Genomic DNA, 18,899 nt, shown 5'->3' on the forward strand with positions numbered 1-18,899 from the left:
AATAAAAGATCAGTCTTTCTGTTAGCCCTGAACAATACAGATGAAAACAATATAAATCACGTAAATTTTTTGCAGAAAAGTATTTGTAATGGATGGTCTTTGTAATAAAAGTTTCTTTGTTTAAAAAGTTTCTTTTTTAAATTCATCAGAGCCTGTGGTAACTATTAGTCTTCATCAAACTATCAGATGCAAATCTGAAGATTCAAGACAAAAAAAATCAGACTAGACAAAAATATTGCCAAATTTAACAATACCTTAGACCCAACTTTGTAAAAATAAAGATCACTTTTAAAAAATGAGCTTCCACTGGTTCTTTAGTAAAACTCAAAACTTTAATAAACAGAATTTGAATGGAAATAATACTCAAATTAAAATCCTGAAAAAAATTATACAATGTTTTACAAAAATAATCGATCATTTCCCCCCCGAATCCATTATCTGTGGACATATAAAATGTGATGAGGATCTTCCGACCATTATATCTCTGCACTCTTTCTCGCCCCATCTCATTACACAAATCTGATTTACCCAAGGCAGTAATATACATGTATATATTTATAGATAGGCAATAATAACTGTATATACATATAAATTTATACCTACCAACAACTATAAAATCTTACCTCTTTGCTTTCTTCCAGATCCGATTCACTGCTGAAGTCCTCTGTGTTTAAATTTTCAAAGTCAGACTCTCCTACAGCGATTGGTACAGTCACAGTAAGACTGGGATTGTTTATGAATGACATGTAATCGCTTTCATCAATAATGTATTTTTCAACACTGCTGCCGGTTCCTATTCCACTTGTGGTTCCATTCACGTCTTTAAGATAGTCAAGATCTTTTCCAATTTCTGTTGTATGATTGGACATACAACTGTCTTTCTTATTGTTTAGATCATCAAGTGGTTTAATTTCATCCAAAATCTTTTGTTTCCTAACAAAGGATTGTTGAATGAACTCATATATTTTTCTCTTCACGTAAGCTACTCCCTTGTGCATCCTGTCCACAGCTATTTGGAGATTGTTCATTTCATTATCATCATCCGTGGCTGCAAGATTGTCTGCACTAAATGAGCTCAGTAGCAAGGCCAGAAAGAGGTTCAGGACCTTAAAAATAAAACAGACATGATTGTGCTCGCTTCGGCAGCACATATACTAAAAAAACAAACAAACAAACAAACAAACAAAAAAACAGACATGATTATAATTTTACCCCAATGTAAAGAATAGCAGAATGAAATTACTTATTCCTCGAAATGTAGAGGAAACTCTAAGTTCTAACAGCTAGATAAGAAAGAAACACCATAGCATAGTAATTAGAAGTTGGGTAATCTCAATTTGTGATCTGGCTCAGTAGTTACTATACTCTGCATCCTTGGGCAGACATGATTTTTGTTGGTCTCACATTCTCCCACTTATAGAATGAAGAAGTTGAATGAGTTTACCTAAGGTTCAGCTATGTTTAAAATTGTATGATTATAAGAAAACAGATTGAAATATGTATAAGAGTTCTAACCTTAAAAATCATTAGTGTTTACACTTACACACTTAAATAAATTCTATAGTTTCTTTTTGATAAGCAGATATTGAGTTAGATATTAATTTAAAAAATAATCATGATGATCCAGAATGAGAATCTTAACACTGACATTTTCTCGACCTATTATATTTCTCAGACTCCACTATTGATTAAGTAGGAGAACTGTTTTTTGTTTTTTAAAGATTTTATTATTCATGAGAGACAGACAGAGAGAGAGAGAGAGAGAGAGACAGGCAGAGGGAGAAGCAGGCTCCATGATGCAGGGAGCCTGACGTGGGACTCGATTCCAGGACTCCAGGATCATGCTCTGAGCCGAAGGCAGATGCTCAACAGCTCAGCCACCCAGGCATCCCTGGAGAACTATTTTTAAATAATCTTTAATATTTCCATAAAACTGACACTTAATATATATACATATCTTTTAGAATATATTAAATTTTTCTATACTGTAAAGAGTCATTAATGTTTCAAACTTAGAAGAATTGATCAGTTACTCCATGTGGGTAATCTCAGGCATCATTAGCCCACCCTTATTTTGACTAGAACCATTAGAGAACTGATTAACCTAGGTTGGCTAATGCACCTGCCATATGATACAGAGTGATTGAATGCTATATGCCCTGAAGAGGCAAGGAAATGGTAAAATCACTATGAATACTTAAGGACACCATCTTTTGTCCTATACTGGCAGGTAAGATTAAGTTTCCCTTAAAGTTATTTTTCGAGCACCTCAGGATGGCTCACACTATGGAACCACTGGCAAAGAAGATCTTTAAAGGAGTTTTAGTAGTTGAACTCTTGGGCATTTTTGGAGCGTATTTTTTGTTTAATAGGATGAACACAAGCCAAGATTTCAGGCAGACAATGAGGAAGAAATTTTCCTTCATCTTGGAAGTTTATTACAAATCCATTGAACAGTCTGGAATATATGAAGTCAGAGAGCAAGATCAAGAAAGATGGCTGAATAGCAAAAATTAGGACCAGTCATCGCGTTCAGCCTCCCATCTAAGCTGTTTGAGACCTTTGCGGGGGAGAAGAAAGATGAGCACACCACATGGTAGACTCCTGGCCCCACAGAACAAAACAGGAGCTTCTGGCCTGCCATGGCTTACAGTCATTTCCCATCCACTGTACAAATCCACTTACTTTCGTTTGTTTTCCTTTGGCATTTATTGTTAAAGATTACTTTTAACAAAAGACTAAGATAAGAAAGGGGAAAAAATAAAGTTATTTTTCATACTTCTCCCTCCCTTTTTTTCTGAAATTGTAAAATGTTCCCAGCATATCCTCTAGGCCTGGCTTCAATGTTCTACTCTATTAAAATTCATATAATAAATGTGATGAAATGATTGACAAAGTGGATTTGAATATAAAAACTGTAGGGTCACTGCTATATTGTAGTGCTGTCAGTAAGACTGTATGCATATCCAAGGCTAGAGACTTTATCAATTATTAATTGTATTTTTTTGTTGTTTTTAACAAGATGGTCACCATTCTATTACACCCTTCATCTATTTCTGAAACACATATCTTAAATGGTACATACCACCAAGTTTCCAATCACCATGACCATCATGAAGACAGTAAGGCACATGGCTTGACCAGCGACCTCCATGCAGTCCCACATGGTTTCTATCCACTCTCCACACAGCACGCGGAAGACAATTAGGAAGGAGTGGAAGAAGTCATTCATGTGCCAGCGTGGGAGCTCACAGCTGGTAGAGATCTTGCAGACACAATCTTTGTAGCTCTTACCAAAGAGCTGCATGCCGACCACAGCAAAAATGAAGACAATGATGGCCAACACCAAGGTGAGGTTACCCAGAGCCCCCACTGAGTTGCCAATGATCTTTATCAGCATATTCAATGTTGGCCAAGATTTTGCCAACTTGAAAACTCGGAGCTGGAAAATAAAAAAGTAATAATAATATATATTATTATGATCTTTAAGAGCATTACATATATTGAGGTTTACCAAGAAATGATGGATTAATGTTGAATCTCTTACAACATCTGCCTTGCCCTTGAACACTCTCAGGCTCATAGCTAATTTTTGGAACCCTAGGAAGAATCTAATTCTTCCGTATTTTAACCATGTAGATCATTTTCCCTAAGTGTGAATTTTTTGAAGATTACTTGAGGTCCCACTGTCCTTAATTTTTTTGTGAATGTGGCTCTAAGGCATACCAGACCTGACACTTATATTAACATCTGAATTACAATAATCACTGTTGAAAAGATATTCATTGGTCAATAACATGCAAAATGACATCATATAAGCTAAAAGCAGAGAAAAGTGATTATTATTCCCATTAATGCTTCTTTGGAGCACTGACATAGCTAGATGCCTGTGTTTAAAAATTTGGAGATTTCCCATACCTGTAATTATTTCCCTGATTTGCAAGGACATATATGTAAATCAATAGGCATGGTAAGTAATGCTACAGATTTTTCTCCTCTGATTTAGGAAACGAGCATATTTTCCAGAGGTCAAATTAGGAATATTTTGCATGCCCAATTTAGGGTCTGACCACCATACGAAGGGTTGTTTATATTTTTAATTACTATTAAAATGTAACATATTTTCATTAAAAATATTTTCTTAGATCCAGAAATCTCTAGAAGTAGTCCTCTCTAGTTAGTCACAATGGCAATTGAGTAATATATTAAACTCTACATGACCATGCTTTTTTAAATAAAGGTTTATCTAAATAAGTGGAGATAATTTTTTTCCATTTAGGGATAGTTTTGACAATGCAAATGTGACACAATTTTTTGTGTGTGTGACACAAAAATTTAAAATGTTAATAGTTGTGTAGTAAAACCTATGACAATACTATGTAAGAGCCCTGATGGTTGGACAGATTTTGTTTTTTTCAGATTTTGTTTTTGTTGTTGTTTTGTTTTGCTTTTTACCAGTCGGAATGAACGGAGAACTGATAATCCTTCCACATTGGCGAGGCCAAGCTCAACCAGGCTAAGTGTCACGATAAAACCATCAAAGATATTCCAGCCTTCTTGGAAATAATAGTAAGGATCCATGGCAATAATTTTCAGGAACATTTCTGCTGTAAAGATTCCAGTGAAAACCTAAGATCAAAACAAAGTGACGTTAATTCCATCAGATGATGATAAAGTAGAATGACATAGTATTTGATCTTAGAACAAAATGTTTATGCTAACTTCCTCATAATGATTCTAAGACTAGATACATTTGTGTAGTAATTTATAGTTTATAAAAAAGCTCTCATATACTTTATTTCATTATATTGCCACAGAAGTTTATGAAGTGGCTACTGCAGGTAATACAAATACTACTTTGCCAATGAGGAAACAGGTCTTTACATGGGTGCAGTGACTTGCCTGGTATCATATATCTGGAAAATGGCAAAACTAGGATTTGAATGCAAGTCTATTTTTAGATTCCATCACATCAAACTGCCTGTCCCTCCAGACTTTATACAGCACGGGTACTGATCACATCTTGCCCATGAACACTTTTATTTATTATAAATAAGTATATTCCCATTTTCTTAAAATCTGATTATTATTATATATGTATATCTATTACTATAATGTGTGTTACTGTTATCAATTTATTAAGCATGTGGAAAAAATAAATTTATTTCCATTGTATTAATACCAGAGCTTTAAAAATATGAATACTACAATACAGGATGTTTTATATGTTTTGCCTTTTCCATCAGAAATCTTAAACCTCAAAACAAATATTATGAAAAATACATAAAGTCCCCTTCAGCAAATAAAAGCTAATATTCCTAGATTGAGTCAACCGACAAACACTTTAATAATTCATTTTTTTGAGCATAGAAGAGAGGGATTTAAGTGACAACCTTTACCAAAAATGGCCTTACTAATCATATGACACACAAAATGTACTAGAAGTTTGTACTAGAAGTATTTGATGGTTTTGATATAAAATAGATAGATAAAACAATGCATGTCCTACCTAGATCCTGGGAGTGGAAAAGCTGAAGATATTTTTGAGTTGTTAAATTTTTTATTGTAATGATGATGACTAAGCAAAGTAAAAAGATATACTTTTTTTTTTCTTTCTACAGCTAGGGAAACTATGATAATATCATTTCAAAGATTGTGTCCTTAAATTTCTTCTGCATCTTGAAAAAATTATAAACCCCAATGTTGACTTTTCAAATAGTAGTAGAGGCCTATGCCTATTGCCCTCTTTCTCAGTTCTTGCTTTGACATTAAGGGCTATTATTGTTGGCAAAAAGTGCAGTGCAGCCAGCTAGATATAATTCTCATCTTTTGGGAGCCAGGAGGTAGGAAGGGTGGTAGAAAGACTGCTTTAAGCTATTAAATGGAAACAGTTTCTCAAACAGAAAATTCGAAGATTGAACACATTTACCTTCCAATATGCTTACCAAGTTTCCTACTGTAAGCACATTATTGAAATGTTCCGTCATTGGATAGTGCTCCATGGCCATGAAAAGGGTATTTAAGACAATACAGATGGTGATGGCCAGGTCAACAAATGGGTCCATTACAACCAGGTTGACAATATGTTTCACTTTTAACCAGTATGGTGAACAGTCCCAGATTAAGAATATGTTGGAAAATTTATACCAACAGGGTGGGCATTTCTGTCTGGATTCTTCAAGTTCTAGATTAAAAAAAAAAAAAAACACCAGAAGATATATTTTGTACACACATATATTTATTTCAGATCCACTAGACTTCTTTTTCAGTAATCAACACACTTTTATTTGCTACAGGATCAACCTTTTTTGTACTTAAAAAAAAACTATAGAATTTATTCTTTAGACACCTGAAGATATTTCTTCAGACACACACATAGAGCAGAATTAGCAAAGAATAGTATTTTCCTCATATACAATGACAATACAGCTCAGCACTTGGCCCGAAGTGAAAGGTCTTTTAAATGAAGTTTCAATAGGAACACGAGATGCAGATATGTAGATACTATGTGTAATCCTGTATTGATTTCTGGCTAAACTGTCAACCTAAAGTTGTAAGAGACAACTTTATATGAGCCAAAAATCATCTTTGAAATGACCCACTCCTCCCCTCCAATCTTGAGAGTATTTAGGATGATGATGATGTTGAAGTCCTAAGCTAAATGGGACAGAACAGAGGGTCACTATGACTAATGAGATTAGAAACTCCTAATGGAAATGCTTTATTCCGCATTTTCAAGGAATTGCCACACACAGGAAAATATTCTTTATATTTCCAATATTATTGTGCTTAAGTAACTTTTTTTTTAATAAATTGCTTTATTTTATTGTATGTAGGAAACTAAGTAGTGGAATTGAAACATTTACAGTTTTATTTATTTTATTTTTTTTAAAGATTTTATTTATTTATTCATGAGAGACACATGAGAGAGACAGAGAGAGGCAGAGACACAGGCAGAGGGAGAAGCAGCTCCATGCAGGGAGCCTGACATGGGACTTGATCCTGGAGACCTGGGCCAAAGGCGGCACTAAACCTCTGAGGCACTGGGGCTGCCCTTAAGTAACTTTTTTTAAAGCTCCTAGAATATATGAGTAGGTATAACGAATAATAACTCTCAAATAAGATCTATTATAGTCCTTTTAAAATGTACTGTTTCCAATTTACAAACAGGGATATTTGTTTCAAGTGAGACAACAGAAGTTTAGTGAAAATAACTGAATGAAAATAGAATGTGTAACAAACCTTCTACTGTATTTGTTAAAATGCTGGCTATGCTCATTGCTCTTTGCCTTTGGGAAGGATCTTCTAGAAAGTCCATGGAAACATGGAAAGAACTTGACCTTCTCTTCCTCATCTCAGTTTCGGTGGTTGTTCCCTATAAAGAAAATGCTAATGTATTAAATGATTACTTGAACAAAGTGATAAGCAAAGAACCAAATATGACACAGTGAATTTCATGAAACACATGCATCATGCACTTTCGTATTTAGTTGGTGATGGCAGATATTGCTGACTTATTGTATCATTAACCTGGAATATCCAAACTGTCAACCATTTAGTCATACAGCAAAAACTGAGTTTTTTAACTCTCTAATTTCATAATTTTATGAGACATGATATAATTTTGATATAGTTAATAAATCTCTTGAGAGACATATTTAACAGTTCACCTTATTTCTGAGCTAATAGTGCAAACAAACAACCTGAGAAGTCATGTAAATGATCAGGCATTTTCTTTTGAGAAGGTAGCCATTTATTTTTCAAGAAGTACAAGTGATTACAACACATGTAGCCGCCATCTCATTTCCTATACACAAGACACAGATGGTCATTGACAACACAAACTGTATGTTAAAAAACACACACATGCTGCATGGACAACAGTTTCATCCAGGGTACCAAAGCAATAAGTCATCTAATTCTGACTTAGTCATGCCTCATCATGCTGATATATTTCCAAGTGAGTTATCAGTCTAATAAGAGGCAGCATGTGTTCAGAAATTCCTCATCCTCGTATACGTTCACAAACACGTAACATTCGTTTGTACAGACAATTCCTTTATCTGTCTGTATTAACGATTTATTTCTGTCTTGTCATTTAGATTAATTTTGAGAAGACTTATATCAGCATTCTTTTTTACGAAGACAAATGTGAATACTAGAAATTTTTAAGATAACAATGAAGCTATCTACTTAGGCACAGTGTTCTTGAAAATCTTCTAAAATAAGGCAGAGATAGTGAAGGAGATGTTGGAAAGATTTATTATACACCCTTTATACTTAAACAGAGGAATCATTCATTTACTTTTATGCCAAAGCTTTAGAGGATATCTTGCTAACTAAGCTCAGCATGGGTATATAGCAAATCCTCCAACTGGAGACAGTGATTCATTATTGTGTCTAATTTATCCTTAGCATGTTTAATAAGTAAATGCATTCGGTGTTATGCAAAAGTGTTGAGGCCTTCAGTTTTAGTTGGTTAGTCTATCAAAGGTATTACAAGATGCAGGTGCATTCACAGCTTGACCAACCAGGAATCATTCTCAAAGGGTTCCATTCTGTAGAAACACTGGCTGGTGCAGCAATAATGGGCCAGCCATGCCTGAACTATTTAAAACTTCCTTACATTGTCATCAGTAGCTGGCTTATCTATTATCACCTCTGGCAGAAGCTGTCCAACAGGCGATGTAGGAACTGAAGGTCCACCAACCAAGGAAACCACACCATTGCAATCCACAGTGCTGTGCATCTTCCCATTCGCTGGAAACACTGCCAGCATCCGGGAAGACCTACTGGTCTGACTCAGGTTACTGTTGCGTCGCTCTCCGTGTCGTCGTGGCACAAACAAGGAGTCTCTCCGGCTCTCGTTATCCTCAAACGTACTGTGCTCATCATCCGCAAAGTCATTCTCTGATCCCACATCCTTTGCTCGCCCTCTAAAGCTGAAAAGGCTTGTTCTGCTATTTCGCCTTGGAGAAAATAGGGAGCCACGGATGCTCAACAAAGACTAAAGTCAGAAACCAAAAAGAAGTACAATTATATTAATATAGGCTTTTGAAATGTGCTTTTAATTTTACAAGATTAAGTTGAAGGAAATTTCAGTATTCATAACAGAACGTGATTCATTCCTTTTGATTAACATTCTTATTTAAGAATGTTAATCAAAAGGAAATTAAATTGGTCAAATTAAATTGGCTTTCTCGGAGAAGATTTCTAGTCCTTGAGATTATGAATGGGGAGATAGAGATCACAACTTAAAGATACTGAAAAAACACCACCTCCAACCACCGTCTTTCAAATTCAAAAGGAAACATCCTTTGTACATACTGTGGACACCATGAACATTCAATAAACATTGGCAGCATGACCTTCACAAGGACACATTTGTTCTCACTGTTCTTTCCTTTCAAGGAAGTCCAACACTTCATAAATCGTTTTAGGTCATCTTTCTAAAGTCACTTTACATTAATTATCATCCCTGTATCATTTAAGAGGCACAGACTTCTGAAATTCAGAGTAATGCGCTTTTTGATCATGTACATCACACCTGATTATTTTCAGAAGCACAAATGCTGGTTTATAAAGAAGTTGGCGGGGGCAGAGGGAAGGGAACAGCATAAAATAACCCAGAAAAGTTACGGATCACTTTTTTGGTTTGTTTTTGTTTTCATTAAAAAGGGTGGGGAGCAAAAAGAATAAATGTCATTAGTTTCAAAAGGTATCAGCAGATAGGATCAGGATGGGAATCCAGGTCTTCTGCCTTTCACCCCAGCGTTACCCCAATTACACAAAGCCGCAGACTTACATACACATGGAGTAAAATTTTCTCCTAGCTATGTGAAGAAAAGATAGGTTTAAATATAATAAACATAGCAGTCAGTTCAGTTGATGACAATTCGTAAATCTGATTTCATTCTCCCCCTCTCTAGAGTGTTCTGATTTTCACCCATGCACCATCTAACCCAGTCGTGCCGTACCTGGTGCGGGGAGGAGTACCTCTTTTCATAGGTCAATCTGTTCCCTTCTATGGAGAAGCGAAACCCTTTCCTCCTGATGCTGTCTTCAGATTCAGATTTATGGAATTCATCCTCATCTTTCTCTTCCCCACCTGACTGCTCTTTCTGTTTTCTTTTCTTTCTCCGGTTTCTTCTTTCCTTAGCACTCTTGGAACTCAGCTTGGATGCTTCAGATGAGCTGTCGGAGAGCCCCCCGGCGGCACTAGGTTCTCTGGAATGCTCTGAGGCAGTTACAGCTGCTGCCTGCTACATTAAGGAGAAATGGTTTTAGTATGGCATGAGAGGAGACTTTATCTTTTTAAGCTCAAGTATTTGCACGACATTTAAAAAACATATTTAGCTGACTCAAGCTGTTTGTCCAAGAAGAAGCTCTGCAAGTGTAAGTGGGATTTTCCCCCCTTTCTAGCTAATGAAGACTTTTGGGGTTAATGTGGTTTTATCTGTGCTAACATCTATTGTGTTTATATTACACTATAAAGGCCACATATTCAAAAGGATCAATCAGGCATCAACAAGAACATAAAGTTTTATTTCTTTTTGGGATTTGATTTACTCTAAAAATTGCTATTTAATTAGCACTGTTTTCTTTTCTCTGAAAAAGAAACTGAAGCATGGAAGAAAAGCTAATGACTTAATTGAGGTCATATTCCAAGGTAGGAGGAATGAAATAAAAAGCTGAGATCCTCTTCCCAGTTATTAAAATTGGGCTGTCAAAATATTATCAATCGAATTTACAGAAAGGTGATAAAATCCCTTTCTTGCCCCTCCATAATCCAAAAGACTGGAAAATGGGCAGTCACAGTTTCTACTAAGCAAGACAAGACATTCCATTCTCCAAACACCATCCCCAGCTTCTTTGGCTCACCACTAGTTCTTGCTGGATGTATGGGCGTGGAATGAAAACGACGCTTTTGATCATAGCTTGTACTGGTACTCAGTTGGCACTTTTTGATTATTACTACTGTTCTCAGAGTATCCTCAATACAGGGACTCTTGCAAATAAATCAGTATTTCCCAAACATCTTTATTCTAAAGTAAATGTACTGAGTTGTATGATAGACAGAAAGCATGAATGAAGATGGAAGTGATGAAACAGGCATTTTATCACACTGAGAGTATCAATACCTCACTATAAGAACAAGCAATCCATAGGCCACCTGGTCTTCATAAAATTGGTGACTTTCATATGCCTATTGAATACTGCTTTGTCATAGAACATTGTATTATTTCATCCCTTCCTTATTTACTATATAAGAAAGACAAGTAAGCAACCATATTAAAAGCCAGTAGAGGAGATCCCTGGGTGGCTCATTGGTTTAGCACCTGCCTTTGGTCCAGGGCGTGATCCTGGAGTCCCGGGATTAAGTCTCACATCAGGCTCCCTGCATGGAGCCTGCTTCTCCCTCTGCCTGTGTCTCTACCTCTCTCTCTCTCTCTGTCTCTCATGAATAAATAAATAGAATTTTTTTTTAAAAAAAGCCAGTATATCTTTGGTTAAAGATCTTTAAAGAGTCAGATGAACATCTTTTTATATAATAACCAATACTTTTTTTCTAAGAAAAGATGACTTCTTAGGGATTTCTCCCAATGCCAGTGTACTCATTCAGTATGTTTTTCACTTGAGAAGATTCAAAATCACATTTTTCCTTTAGTCATAAAAAAACTTAAAACATTAAAAAGGCATGAGAGATTTCCATTGTGACCAATACTACAGACATCTTAGAAAAAAATTAAACTAAATGATCTCCAGATAACTAATATGTAGAAACCATTACTAATCTGCCAACTACCAGCCTAAGTGGAGTCAAACAATTATCCATCTCTCACTTTTTCTCCAGTATTTTTGTAACAATCAAAACAATAAAAAAGAATTGTATCATGAGACAGACCTATTTGATTTGGAAAATTTACCTGAGCTGCCTCCTGTTGCTTTTTAAGCTGTTCGAGCATCTGCTGAAATTCAGCCTCTTTCTGTTCTGCTTCTTCCAAGGTGGCCTGATTCTGTTCCTCATAGGCCATGGCCACCACAGCCAGGATCAAATTTATCAGATAGAATGAGCCCAAGAAAATGACCAGCACAAAAAATATCATGTATGTTTTTCCAGCAGCACGTAATGTCTGAAAAGAACATTAAAATTATTTTTTCAATATCATTTCACTCACTAGGACCTTCAACTTTCAACTTACTTATATGTCATGTAGGACTCTGACATAAATAATAATTATGATGGTTACACCCCCTTCTACCTCCTTGATTGTAACCTCCTCTTCCTTTCCCCCTAACTCATGCAGTCACGTTCTGATCTCTAGGAGGAAATTCTCGGATAAATAATAAGTAAATAAGTAAGCAAGTAAATAAATAAATCAGAATCAAATTAAATACCGTTGAGATTTCATCAAAGAGCTGAGCCTGTGATAAAAGTCAAGAAGGACATCAAAGTTATCTTTCTATCTGCTTATTGATTTTCACCACCTGCCACCTGAGGAATAATACTTGAGGGGGCAGATGGGGCTGAGGGGAAGATGTACCTCCTATTTAGAGGACCTGTGTCTGGAAAGAGTGGGAAATTGGTTTTGAGCCTAAGAGAAATGAGAGAAAATTGTTATTCCTGTCATCAATATGCTGAATATGTGCTATAATCAATATGATAAAGGAACTCAAATCTAATTTCGAGTTCTGTTCCTTCTACTATATTATGCTGTGATTTGGATTTTATAACTAAGATGCTTTTCTTAGATGCTTCTAGGTAAATGAGGTATGTATATCTTCAGGTTCTCACCAGCTGATAAAGATTTTCCCAGAAGTCCTGAGTCATCAGTCGAAACAGAGACAAAAAAGCCCAACTGAAGGTATCAAAGCTTGTGTAGCCATAATTAGGATTTCTACCAGCTTTCACACACATATATCCTTCTGGACATTGACTATAAGTGGGGCAAAAGAAAGTATTACAAGAAGTTCTGCTATCCTTTTATTCTGATAGCGTGATATACTTAAAGCATTGTCTACCCAGGAAAACTGGCAATTTCAAGACATAGAAGTTATCTCAAGGGATAGAAGCATGATAAGTAAGTAACATACATTTCCCAACTTTAGACTTAACATAAGTTTACTAGCTTCTTGATGTCATCATTAAAATATTGCCTAGCATTTTACTAATATCTAACAAAATTATTTTCTGTTGATAAATAGAATTTTAGCATACTCTAGTTTATTTTCCCCACTATGAAGCTTCTAGACCTGTCTTCCAGCTCACATATAGTATTCTAAGAGACAAACCACTAAAGCCAAAGTATTGTTCCTTGTTTTATGAAACATAAAAGCTTGCCTAATCTTTAAATAATCCCTCACCTTAGGAGTAACCTTAATTATAGCAAATACGTATTAATAAAGTATACACATTCACAAGCACACACAAATTATTGGCTTACCCTGCATCAGAGCTATTTCCACATAGGAGTGCATCCAAAATACCCTCCAGAAAATAATGATATCCTGGTTAGAAAAAAGAAAGTCATATGATGGGCATTTGCATTACATTCCAAAATGAAAGCAAGATCAGGCCCAACTTTTAGGATTCATAGAGTAATTGAAAATATATTATAATTCACTCAAAGACAGACGTATTTGCCACCTGCCCCTCTAAATACTAGATATTATATTAAAGGGACTGGATACTTAATAGGAGAAAGCATTTGCTTTTTATGAATGTAAAATTAACAATAATTGCAGGTGCTAGCAGAAAAATTTAAAAGGTATCAGTGTTTTTTCCATCACCCTTGTGAAAAATAAAAATTTCATTCTGTAAAAATAGATAAGCATGAAGAGATTCCTTTATTTTTCAAAATAGCCAAGTATTTGAAAATAAAAGGATTGTATTTTTTCTTTCTTCTGTATGCTAAACTACTTATAAATGTTTAATAGTTAATTATAATTTCCATTCTACCAACTTCCAGAATATTTCATTAAAGTCAATGATCTAGAAACTTAATCTGAAGAAATTATAACTTTCAGTCATAATGTTTAACCTTTAATTTTAATAAATTTAATTTTCTATTACTTTCAAAGATAAACCATTTTATTTATATTTGCATTTGATTTAAATTAATCTTTTTGGGTACTTGGGTGGCTCAGTTAGTTAAGTGTCTGCCTTCTGCTCAGGTTATGATCCCAGGATCCTGGGATCAAGCCCCTCAGCAGGGAGCCTGTTTCTCCCTCTCCTTTCTACTTGTGCTATCCCAGTCGCTATTTCTGTCTGCCTCTCTTTCTCAAATAAAACCTTTTTAAAATATAAATTAAAAAAATTTTAAATAATCTTTTCAACAATTGGAGTATTATTGAATACTCCATTCAACAAATAAAGTACTACTAGGCAAAATAAGTACAAATTGATAGAGATGAAAAATGCCTCAGATATTTATTATTTCTTTCTTTTACTTTGACAATAAGAGAAATGGAGTCCAGCACATTTTCACATGAGAGAATAAAACCTAACAGACATCCTCATAGACCCTTAATGTTAGATGAAGAGAAAAAATATAACAGATTTCAGGGAGTTGGTGACAGCAATAGCCTTAGTGGCATCATACGAAGTGAATAAGGGACATTTCATGTTTGCTTTAACACATAATTTTCTTAATCTAGAGATTTCCAACCGTTTGCAAAATATTTGTTGACATATCACTAATGTCATGAAAGAGTTAATCTGTGTCATCCAAGGCATTTTCTAGATCTCCAACTATAAAAAGAGACACTGATTAGGTTTTTTATAATGCTTATCATGCCTTTAAGAATTATCCAACTACCAGTAATTTTTTATGACTAATCCTACTTGTTCCATACAACAGTCACTAAGGTTTTTTCTTTGATTTTTTTTCCTCAGTGTTACTCATCACCTTAAACTAATAATGATACAAGCTCATCTAAAGACTAAGTTTTATATATTTAATATTTTTCTTTAAAAAAGACATTCCATTTCTCCATGAATTATGTTCTGTCTCTGCTTTTGAAACATTGCTACTGGCAAATACTAAAACTAAATAAAAGAGAAAATTTTACTTACTTTCTTTGCAGCCGAATTCTTCAGCCTCCCATATAATGATACAACAGAAAATGGCATTTAGGAGTCAAAATTAAAACAGTTATCAATAAAATAATTAAGTGTATATGCAAACCATTGATTAGATGATTAAAAGATCAGAACCTATTACACAATCATTTTAAGAGAATTTTTCATGTGTTGGTGGAAGACAGATCAATGAAAAAATAAATTTATGTAACAAAAATTCTTACTTGAATCTTGAATATATGATTTCCAGTCAAACTCAATGAGAGTTTCGTTGACAAGCGTGCCATTATAATTCACAGTTATATTCCTCTCTATACTGTGTTCCTCTAGAGAAGCATTGGTGGGAGGCCATTGTACACATTTATTCCGCAGGTTGCCCATGAACAGCTGCAGCCCGATCAGTGCAAACACACTCAGACAGAACACAGTCAGAATCATGACATCAGAGAGCTTCTTCACTGACTGGATCAGGGCCCCCACAATGGTCTTCAGGCCTTAAAGAAAGAAGGTGATGTCTATGAAGACTTAGAAGGTCAAAAATAACAAAGTCTCCACAATTTTCTTGAAAACAAAGATTCCATGCATAAGTCTGAAAATAACTGTAATGCTAGTGGATAAGCAACACTTTATGTAGGCTAAAGTGCTAAGGAGATAAGCTTTGGAAACATAATAATCCAAGCAATGAAATGAAGTTCATATCCCATTATGTTGAGAGAAAATAATGGAAAGTTCACGGTCTTCATGAAATCTGTGTTAAGAAAAGGCTCTTGTATCTCTACTTTTAGCTAATGAAACTCATTCTACACTTTCACTGGGGTCATTTGTCAGTTTTATAGCAAATTACCTGATACATATTTTTAAATGCCTATTTATAAGTAGGAAATGTTTTGCTATAACTCTGGAGGTGGTTTGGCATATAACTATACTTTAAGACAATAAATCCTCCATTCAGACTCATGCTATTCTCTATTATCTTATTTCCTTTTCTTTAAAGCAATATTAGAATTTACATTGTATATTCATCATCATCAATACCTACAATGAGCAAGAAATTATAAGTTGGTACATTCAGTAGGGACCAAATCCTTGGTACAACTGACATGGAGAAAAAGAAAACAAAATATGCCATCTCTAAGTACAAAACACACACGCTGTACTTTTCAGTATCTCCTGCAAAACACTATTAAACTCCTAGGCTGATGAAAAGTGGAAAAGCATAAAAGCTCATGTCCAAATAAGAATTATTGTCTGTAAAGCACTCAATTTTGATTATGATTTTGATTATTTCCTTATGATTCCTGATTTTCAGCAATGCTGAGTGTCAAGTAAAGAAGCTGTCACTGAAGAAACATGATGGGTCAGCCCTGGTTTTTAACCTAGCTCTCACCTGGGATGACTGAAATTGTTTTCAGTGCTCGGAGAACTCTGAATGTTCTTAGCGCTGAGACATTGCCCAGGTCCACAAACTCTGTCACGTATCTGTAATAGGGAGTTCACACACAACACAATAACAGGATACAAAGAAAGAGCTGTAGGTATAAGGACCCTTATGCTTCACACCAATCACTCCTTACCTGGAATTACAGAAATAGTTTTCAAAGCTCTCAAGACTCTGAAAGTTCGAAGAGCTGAAAAATTGCCTAGGCTTACAAATTCTGTTACATACCTGTAGAATTAAATCAGAGTTATTCAAGATTTAAGCAGGATTTATATTATTTGCTTGGACCTTTTATAAAGACCTTCCTGGTGATTCTAAATGATAATATTCTAAGTAGCAATTTAGAAATTAGAGTTTATCACTATGGTTCACTTAGCCTACATAATTAAGGCTGTTCATAGATGTAAACTTCATAAAGTATATAATCCTGTTGCTATTTAGGCAAGAAATACAATCAACATCATGTGTAACTAAGGAGAATTAAATACATAGAAAATAAATCTTGGCTATAGTTTCAGGGTTTCAGTTAGAAAAAAAAGGGGGGGTATGTAATCATCCAAGAGAAATTTAGGTAGGAAAGGGCAGATTGCCTTACTATCTGTACATGAAAGTTTTTTTCTGGTGCAACTCCTAATTAAAGTTAGGCAATGTAAGAACAAGATTTTTTTGAGGGCTCAATGGTGCCCTTGCTATTACTGTTACTTTATTAGCAAAAAACAATTGTCCCAATATGCTTTCTTTTGAATTGTCTGAGAAGGACTAGTGAAGGACTGGCTTATCTTGACTAGCTATGTAATTAAGACCAGACAGGCAGCATTTAGAGCCTTGAGTATGTATGTCAGCCCTATTTCTCCTCCTATCTCCCCCATTATGCCTACAAGAGACCAAGAAAATCAGCTCCTGAAGGAACAATGAGGGCAAGTGGACACAGGTCACCTTCCTCTATACTAATTTCACCTACTCCCCAATGACCTTTGGTTACTTTTCTGAGTCTTCTTCCTCGGGGAAGTTTACCACTAGAAAAAAAGGAGATGGTTGGAGAAACTGTCCGTATTACTACTGAGTGTACCTGGATGGGAGATGAAGATAAGAAGGTTTATGTTGAGGGTAAAGAATGATATGAAGAAAATCATGAAAGGGGGGAAAAAAAAAAAGAGGCAGAAATAAATAGGACCAGGTGAGGAATAGAAAAAGACAGGAGATTCCTGGGTGGCTCAGTGGTTCAGCGCGGCCTTCAGCCCAGGGTGTGATCCTGGAGACCCGGGATGGAGTCCCACGTCAGGCTTCCTGCATGGAGCCTGCTTCTCCCTCTGCCTGTGTCTCTGCCTCTCTCTCTCTCTCTATGTCTATCATAAATAAATAAATAAAAATATTTTAAAAAAAGAAAAATACAGAGAATGTGTCTGCTCGTAAGTCTTAAAAATCAATTTGCTGATAAAATAATAATTTACTATATTAAATACATAATATGTTAAGTACCTTATTTTTTCCTATTAGTTTGATCTGTAAGAATGTTTTGATGCTCATAGATGTTTATAGACTATTATTGTACCAACCAATAAAAGAAGACAGAGGATTGCCTCGGTGGCTCAGTCAGTTAAGCATCTGAATCTCAATTTCAGTTCAGGTTGTGATTTCCAGAGTTGTGAGACCAACCCCTGCATTGGGCTCTGCACTGGGTGTGGAGTCTACTTGTCCCTCCCCCTTCCTCTGCTTGCTGTCTCTCACTCTCTCTGAAATGAATGAATGAATGAATCAATGAATAAATAAATAAAATCTTTTTAAAAAAGAAGACAGAATACATAATACAGGTAAGGTCAATGAAAATTTGTGCAGTCAGCAAAGCTGTCTGTGACTATAATTTTTGTGTGTGTGGCTATAATTTTTAAAAGTGATTTTCACAGATGTATTATGAATATACCTGTGCTTTCATATTGTGTGAGTGTGGGAGGAGGTTGTGTGTGTGTTGAACAAGTGGCATGTATGAAATTTGCTTTCATGTTTGTTACACGCGGAGGTTGTAACTTCACTTCCCCTGCAGAAACTGTATGCCAAAGTAAAGCACTTTGACTTCTGTTGTCCTAAATAAAATCAGGAGCTTAAATATATAAATCACATCAAAATATCTTTTCAGTTAAAGCAAGCTTAGTCTTTAAAAACATAGGCACTCATAGAAAGTCAAACCACATTCTATCTTGCAGATTCAAGTATCTTGCACTTACGCGAATGTAATGACAGTGAAGTCGAGCCAGTTCCATGGGTCTCGAAGGAAAGTAAAGTCTTCTAAACAGAAGCCCCTTGCAATAATTTTTATAAGTGATTCAAAAGTATATATTCCTGTGAAGGTGTACCTGGAGGCAAGTATCCAAAAAGAATTGA

The 18,899-nt window shown here is 35.3% G+C and overlaps 2 protein-coding genes across 7 annotated transcripts in view; one reads left to right on the forward strand and one right to left on the reverse strand.

Annotated features, from left to right (window-relative positions):
• Window positions 1–18,899, reverse strand: part of SCN1A (sodium voltage-gated channel alpha subunit 1) — a 140,114-nt gene that overhangs the window by 43,234 nt on the left and 77,981 nt on the right. For 4 of the 6 annotated variants that reach the window (XM_038584708.1, XM_038584710.1, XM_038584709.1 and 1 more), the window contains 13 exons: window positions 18,743–18,871; window positions 16,470–16,561; window positions 15,307–15,576; window positions 13,446–13,509; window positions 12,797–12,938; window positions 11,928–12,134; window positions 9,978–10,262; window positions 8,627–9,007; window positions 7,243–7,375; window positions 5,946–6,184; window positions 4,456–4,629; window positions 3,086–3,442; window positions 624–1,106 (listed from right to left, as the gene is read on the reverse strand). In XM_038584708.1, the coding sequence (XP_038440636.1) occupies window positions 624–1,106; window positions 3,086–3,442; window positions 4,456–4,629; window positions 5,946–6,184; window positions 7,243–7,375; window positions 8,627–9,007; window positions 9,978–10,262; window positions 11,928–12,134; window positions 12,797–12,938; window positions 13,446–13,509; window positions 15,307–15,576; window positions 16,470–16,561; window positions 18,743–18,871 (2,956 nt within the window). The remainder of the gene's footprint in view (window positions 1–623; window positions 1,107–3,085; window positions 3,443–4,455; window positions 4,630–5,945; window positions 6,185–7,242; window positions 7,376–8,626; window positions 9,008–9,977; window positions 10,263–11,927; window positions 12,135–12,796; window positions 12,939–13,445; window positions 13,510–15,306; window positions 15,577–16,469; window positions 16,562–18,742; window positions 18,872–18,899) is intronic. The other 2 variants (XM_038584712.1, XM_038584711.1) reach the window with 2 other exon arrangements.
• Window positions 2,275–2,672, forward strand: LOC111094281 (protein CEBPZOS-like). The gene has a single exon (XM_038584720.1). The coding sequence runs from the start codon at window positions 2,275–2,277 to the stop codon at window positions 2,515–2,517; it is 243 nt and encodes an 80-aa protein (XP_038440648.1). The 3' UTR covers window positions 2,518–2,672.

Source organism: Canis lupus, chromosome 36, assembly GCF_011100685.1.
Source record: "Canis lupus familiaris isolate Mischka breed German Shepherd chromosome 36, alternate assembly UU_Cfam_GSD_1.0, whole genome shotgun sequence".
Classification (NCBI taxonomy): domain Eukaryota; kingdom Metazoa; phylum Chordata; class Mammalia; order Carnivora; family Canidae; genus Canis; species Canis lupus.

Bases quoted from the DNA above. Each gene is read 5' to 3' on its own strand.
- LOC111094281 (XM_038584720.1), top strand. From the start codon at position 2,275: ATGGCTCACACTATGGAACCACTGGCAAAGAAGATCTTTAAAGGAGTT.